General features: G+C 34.2%; 1 protein-coding gene across 1 annotated transcript; it reads right to left on the reverse strand.

Moving 5' to 3' along the window:
* Positions 1 to 1,230: 1,230 nt before the first annotated feature.
* LOC105623343 (zinc finger MIZ domain-containing protein 1) lies at positions 1,231 to 6,641 on the reverse strand. The gene is made up of 9 exons (XM_012204738.1): positions 6,552 to 6,641; positions 5,521 to 5,856; positions 4,639 to 5,293; positions 4,014 to 4,357; positions 3,560 to 3,745; positions 3,318 to 3,460; positions 2,745 to 3,234; positions 1,503 to 1,742; positions 1,231 to 1,365 (listed from the first exon to the last, which is right to left on the reverse strand). Exons 1-9 carry the CDS (start codon positions 6,639 to 6,641, stop codon positions 1,231 to 1,233), a joined length of 2,619 nt encoding a protein of 872 aa, XP_012060128.1.
* Between the last annotated feature and the right edge of the window lie 731 nt (positions 6,642 to 7,372).

Genomic DNA, 7,372 nt, shown 5'->3' on the forward strand with positions numbered 1-7,372 from the left:
AAGATATCCTTATGGAGCGAAAATATTTCCTAAAAATTCTTCTTTTAAAAACATTATTTAAATAAATTTTTAATATTTTTTTTTATTTCACATTTATAACTTCTATCTCGGGAGATACATCACATCTTATTGAATTTCCAGTGTGAAGCCCGATATCCCCTAGTTTATTTATTTTCATCTGTTGTGCTACAATCTAAAGGAAAGGAACACTATATGCACAATATTCGTCAATAGGCGGGAAATTCCCAATCGATGAATATCTTACTCTTATCTCGATTAAAATTTATTTACAAAAGTAGGTCTGTACAAGTATTTTTTTTGTTGCGACATAGGTCTATCATAGCCTTGAATGCAAATAGACCGATTTTCGTGTATAAAGACATTATTGCACCAACAACATTCTGAAATATTCCGAAACGATATACATAAATTAACACAGCATCATTTTCCTTTCGAGCAAATGTTCATAAATAATCCAACAAAACAAAGTTTCATCGATTAGTATAATTTATTTTAATGAAATAAACACATAAATATATAAAAATTCCATCTTATGAGACAGACCCAAAACAAACTAACAATAATTTTTTAAATGTCTTTTATTGACTCTAATACCATCATTTATGATAACAGTTGAATATCTATTACAATATCATTTATTTTAAACATATAATTACACTCTTTTAAAATCGTTTCTGGAATATTTGCCTAGTGTATCGTTTAACACGCTCTTTTTCTCTGTCTTCTCAGATTCTCAAAAACATATCTTTCAATAATATATACAATATCGATAATGCTGTCCATGCAATAACGTCTTTACAAATAATATGGTGTTTGCCGTATTATCGTTAAAAATCATTTTTTAATCCTAGCCTTTTAATTCTAATTTTAATAGGAATATTATAATTATAATTAAGATTATTTGTACCATTGATTAGGTGAGAGCACCCACAGTTGACCCCAATAAAATTTAATATCTTGTACCGCAAGCGTTCATATACAGTGAATTTCCGAATTTATTCTCTTATCAGGGATAAAAATTGAATGTCTTGTTCAATTTCGTTCATTCCACAGGATTCTAAGAAATTTGCACGAAAATATACTGTAGTCACAAGAACGTTTGCAGCAAGATGTTCTCTCGTTTATCACTTCATTACAAAGTGGAAGGGTCACAATTTGATTACATCTTTACGAATCAGAGAGTCACTCGCCTTTTATCTTATTTTTTTCTTATTCAAAGAGTGCCAATATATCGTCGTTAGAGGAAGGATTACCACTGCTAGCTCCGCTACTAGGTGGAGTATTTAGGTCCGGTGGATCGAGATACGACAGAAGTTCCATTGCATCCACATTGTCTGGCAAAAGCTATAAATAAACAGTATATATATATATATATATATATATTATTATTAAACAAACTTGTAAAACGCGATTTCGATTTAAAAAATATTTCAATTTGCAAAGATATGATGTGATAATTTAAAACAATGCAAAGTACTTACATTTAACGCCTCTTGGCCGGTACCTTCTCCATCTATAACTGCAGCGGGATCGAAATTTAAGTCCGACGGTATGTCTGCAGCGGTATCGTTATTTATGGTTGTACTCGTATTACCGGAGGTGTTGTGGTTTCCTGTGGATTCTTGCGACGCGGGCGGAACGCTCGGTGGCCCACTGGCACCACCAGCCGGTGTATGAGGAGTAGATTGCGGAGTGTGTGGCGTATGAGGAGTATGAGGCATCTATGATGCATACATCAGATTTAACATTTGTCGACTATATAATATTTGTTACATTCAACTTCCACCGGCAATATGAAATTTTTAATCTTGATCCGTTAAATGAGATAAATATTGAGGTTTACAGCAAATTGTTTTTATTATTCAAAACTATTAAACATAAAAATCTAAAAAAATCTCGTATACCTACTTTTGAAACCTTGAAATGAATTTTTATATATAGAAGATAGTATCTCCCTTTTTTTACCGACTTAAATCAAAGTAAGAGATAAAAATAGTGATTATAAAAATTCTTAACTTTTATATATATATATATGATATAATTTTATAATTTTATATTATTTTATAAGTTCTTTACTTCTTTATATTATTTTTATAAGTTTTTTAAGATGTGCCGAACAAATTTTTTAAAGATATAATTGATACTTGAAAATATGTACTTCAGATAAAATAGTAAAATGATGTTAATTTTAAAAAGATAAATTATTTAAGCACATCTAGAAATAAAACTTTAATAAATAAAAAATCAAGTTTTTTTTTAAAACTTTTACAGCGAATTAATTATTAAATTGCGTTTATTTTAATTAAAATAAGAGTACAAATATATTAAAATAAAAATTCTATTTTAAAAATAAAATCTTTATATATTCATTAAAATAAACGTCAGGAAATACATAAAATACGAAAAAAATCCAAATTTTTATTTGCATGAAATATTAGCGCGTTCTTTAACTTAAGTTACTGAAGATCATAAACATTTTTTGTAATCTTGAAGCGGAACAAACAATTGGCATCTTTGTATACATATAATCTCAATATTATTAAATTTTTAAGAACTTTAGAAATTATTAATTTTTAAGATAAGAATTATTTTTAATCCCCCGTTTATAATTCACAATAAAAAAATTTACTGTGTCTTAAATGTCTAACATTGTCAGCGGATGATTAATATTTCATTACCATTTTTATTTCTAAATAACTATTATTCAAGCATAATCGACATACCTGGTCATTAAGTGATTTCTCCATGGCATTGAGAGGATCTAAAGAATTAACGGATTCGTTTAAGTGCGAAAGCGGACCCGTTCCACTGACATAATCATTATTGCCGATAGTATTCGTCCCAGAATTTATTTCGTAGGTTCCACCGGACGTGTTTCGATGATTTATGCTATTATTCGGATACGTGGAAGATGTGTTGTTCATCATCGAACCGCTCACAATACTATTCATATCGGGTGGTATATAAGGACTCATAGCTTGATTCATATCCCAATTGTTCATAGTTGGCATATTCATACTGCCTGGCGACATGGCCTTGGTTGTTCTCTTACAATCGTTTTCTTCTTCGGATTTAATACCAGTTAAATTCTTCGCAGGTTTCCAGTTAGCGAGTGAGTCTATCGTCACTTCATCAACTTCTGTGGTATTTAATGTATTCAAAATACCCCACATATACTGATCAACCTCTAGACCTTCCAGCTGTGCAGATTTTCTGTAAAATATGCGACATTTGTTTCATTTTTTTAATTCTAATAAATGCATCAGAATAAAGATTGATGATTTAGTTATACTTACGAACATACTGGACATCTCCAGTTACCTCGTTCGCAATTCATTTGCAAATATGATTCCAAATCGAAACACTGTATATGTTTGCACTCATGTCCTCTAGCTGGCAGTGTAATGCGTTTGTGGGTAATAGGACATTTTAAGAGTACCTGTACATGAGATGCGAATGATTAAAAATATTATCGATAGATATTTTTAGCAGAATTCTAGGATTTTAAAGTATTATACGATGCTTTTGTGAACTTTACCTTTAGTGCTGTTTGTTCCACTACATCTTTTTCCGATTGCATGCTATTATTTGACATGGTATTACTGAAGTTTCTTTTGATTTTCGTTATACAGTGCTCTGCTGTCAACAGCCTCTTACGTAGTAATCCATGAAGTACACTTCGCACACTAGGTCGGTGAACCAATTGAAGTACGAATAGATGCGACTGTAATATATTATAATATCATAATATGTATTCTTCACAAAGAACATAATTATAATTTAAAAAACGAAAGAGGAAAAAGGAAAGTTATTTTAAGTTCATTAATAAATAAACATGTACATAATCTTACGTAGATAAACTTGGTAAAATATGTAATCTATCTACACGAAATGAATATTCGTTCTTAAATGTACAATTCACAATGCAAAGAACATCTTATCTTCGAATTACGTAAACGCTATCGTTTAATTATTGATATCCTCAAACTTACACAACAGCATGCTGATACGGTAATCTGTATTGTGTTCCTTCCTGCTTGACAGACGTCCTTCAAGTAAAGAGGCTTATGGGAAGCTTTGTTATCCCCGCGGTCGATCACGAGGGGAGTTGCATTAACGGAGACTTGCACACTCGCCGGCCAATTCGTGTTCATTTGTCTATCTTCGTGGTGGAAACATTTAAGCTGTAGCTCCAAATCTGATCGCCACACTAGCGTTTGATGTACCGTGGACTTCAGTTGAAATACATGATTGCTAACAGCCAAATTATGCTCTAGGCGGAAAGGTGGAAGAATTATGCCGTCTCTTACGGGGAATGTTAGTCTCAATTCATCATCTGAAAAAACAAATAGCAAAGTCTCAATACAGCGTTTAAAGTATTTGTATATAATGCAAAAGCGTTATATTTCGCAAATAAATATTTTAAAAAAGGCATCTATATGTCGTGCGCATTAAATTTTTCAATTTTTATATAACATACGTTATTCTGTAATTTGGAACTAGAAAAATGGATATTGTGCATCTGATTTAATTCTCTTTTGTTGATATAATTTCTAAACTCAAGACAGCTGTAATTTATGTTAAAGCGTAAGATCAAACTCTAAAAATTTCACTCACTTTGAATGTTAACGGGGGATTTCATCTCATTGAAATTAGGCTTGATATCTGGATTCGGACTGATATAAGGTGGCATGCTAGTGGCGGGTGTCAACGGTGGCGTCGGATTGCCGGGAATGGGACTGTGCTGATAATTCACGTTGCCTCCATTCGTCGATCTCATCGACACCACATCTTGTTGATACTGACTGGTTACCACGGCAGACGTTCCGTATGACGCATTACCGCCACCGTATCCCGCGTTTGGCTGATGACCGACGAACTGGTTACTAACCGAGGTAGGTGGAACCATGCAGACACCAGGAACGCCGTTACTACCATAACCATATTGGTTTGCGGCGGCCGTCTGAGACGGAGTATTGTAAGTCGGCGCTGTTTGCCTCATATTCGTTCCTCGTATCATCGTATTAGGTCCGAAACCGGGCGCCGTGGGATTCATGGTTTGCATAGACTGATACTGTTGTTGAAAATTTGGCCTCGCTCCGGTAGGATAAGTATTCGGATAGCTCGGGGCCGTTGTCATGCCATTGAAACTCTGCTGCATAGTCGCTGGATTCTGAGCAGCATACGGAACCTGCTGTCGCTTTTGCGCCATATGCATGGCTGGGTTCGGATAAGGCGCTAATCTCCGTGGATAACCTTGATGCGGCTGAGCCTAAAAGCACAAAGATATGGTATTATTATCAGGAAGAACAGAAACGCGCCTTCCGTTAGCCGAGATACACGCTATTGTGACAAGCTAGAAATAATCATAACAAAAAAAGATTGATATATTTACACAGAACAAATAAATTTCAATAACAATTTATCTCTTGGCGAATCACGGCAAAACTGAGAGACGCAGCTAAGTACATTTAGAATGTTAGGCGTTTAGATAAATACCTGCATCTTGTTCATTTGCATATTATTGGGTCCCATCATGTTGTTCATGGCTACATTACCCATGTTACTCATGGAGTTCATGGATGTCATTCCGCTCATAGCATTCATACCGCTCATACCGTTCATACCGTTCATTGCTCCCATTGTCATAGGATTCATCGAGTTCATGCCATTCATACTGTTCATCGAATTCATGGAATTCATAGTGTGCATAGGACTCATCGTGCCCATGCCATTAAAGTTGTTCATCCCGACTGGCCCCATTCCTGCCATTGGTCCTCTTTGGCCGTACCCCGCATTGTACGTTTGGTGGGGTATTCCATGTTGGCTCTGCATCTAATAATAACGGTTGACATGAATCTTTATTTAAAAGTTCATAGAATTCTAAAGCAGTAAATAATTTATGAAAGATACCAAATATCATGTGGCACGTAAATTTTAAAGTATATTTTGTTACGAAATTATAAGAGATTTATTTTCAAGTAATCGTTCATCGTTTAGTAATTTAACACATCAACTATTATGATCAAAAATTTATTTCTTTAAGAAATAATATCATCATACTCTCAAAATGAAACACTAAAAATGAAAAAATTATAAACTAATGCTAATTAATCGATGCAACGATGGAATAATAAAATTTATAAATTGTAAATTATATTTTTCGCATTATAAAAACATAATTATAAACATAATAATTAACATAATTAACATAATTGTTAATTTATTAACAAGAACATTATCTAAAATAAAAAAATTATCGTCATCTTATTCTTTCAAATCTTAAATCATCAAATACCGTGAATTTTTTTCTTCTCGTTATTTATATTCTCGTTATTCATTCTTTGTCTTGATGTTTTATTATAACGGTGGAAAAAAAATAACGGTAAAAGATATTAACAGGATCCTATCATATTTTACCAATTCGCATCGCTTTATTTATACTATTCCGGATAATATTTCGATAGTGATCTATATAACGTATGAATCATAAATCACTATTGATAACGTCATGAGAGCCAAACATTTACCTGATTGAATTGCGAGGGGATGTCCTGGCGGTCCTGCATGGCCACCACGCTGGCAGTGGCGGTGGCCGTAGCGGAGGCAGCTGCTACCATCGCCGCGACACGAAGTGGCGAACCACCCCTTCCGTTCTGGGGTGGCACTGTGCTATGATAGCCGGATGATAACGGCTGCACCCCGACACCTATCGCCGCCGTTGCTGATAGCGTTGCACCACCACCGCCGATCTCCTCGGGAGGAAGAAAGAGCTTATTCGACGATCAGCCTTCACGAGGTAGATGCGAACGAGCGGCTTAATGGCGCACTGAAAACAGAGAGCGTGACTCATCTTAACCCTCCGTGAGATAAAATTATCTTTTTGGAGAATCGCGGCGCGCGGTGATGCTCGTCGTGATCGTTATAGAAATAACTATGCGTTAGAGAAACTGCGGAGTTGGCGTATCACAGACAAGTGGCGAAGTAGTGTGACGCAAGCGTACGCCGATTCGACTCTATTTGAGTCCTTTTTGGAACGGTTAATAGCATTAAATGCGGTCATTTCAATTTTATATATATATATATATATATATAAACTTAACGTGTAAATAATTACAGTAAAAAGAGAAAGAATGTACATTGTACAAAGCTAATCGTCTTAGTGTTGAAGATAAATATTGGATTTTCACTTGCCAAGTTTTCCTAGAAAAACTTAACACAGCCATAATAATATAAATATCGAATTTGAAATATAATAATTTCAGATGTGCATCATATATATTCTATAAATCGTAGAATTCCCCAGAGAAATAGACACTTCCCTTATGAGAATGTAAAATAAATTTTTGGC

The sequence above is a fragment of the Atta cephalotes genome, assembly GCF_000143395.1.
Source record: "Atta cephalotes unplaced genomic scaffold scaffold00056, whole genome shotgun sequence".
Classification (NCBI taxonomy): Eukaryota; Metazoa; Arthropoda; class Insecta; order Hymenoptera; family Formicidae; genus Atta; species Atta cephalotes.

Coding starts and splice junctions, on each gene's coding strand:
- LOC105623343 (XM_012204738.1), bottom strand. CDS start 6,641: ATGGTAGCAGCTGCCTCCGCTACGGCCACCGCCACTGCCAGCGTGGTG. Junction 5,294..5,520: donor TGCAAATGAACAAGATGCAG/GTATTTATCTAA, acceptor TTGTGCTTTTAG/GCTCAGCCGCATCAAGGTTA. Junction 3,461..3,559: donor TGGAACAAACAGCACTAAAG/GTAAAGTTCACA, acceptor TCTCATGTACAG/GTACTCTTAAAATGTCCTAT.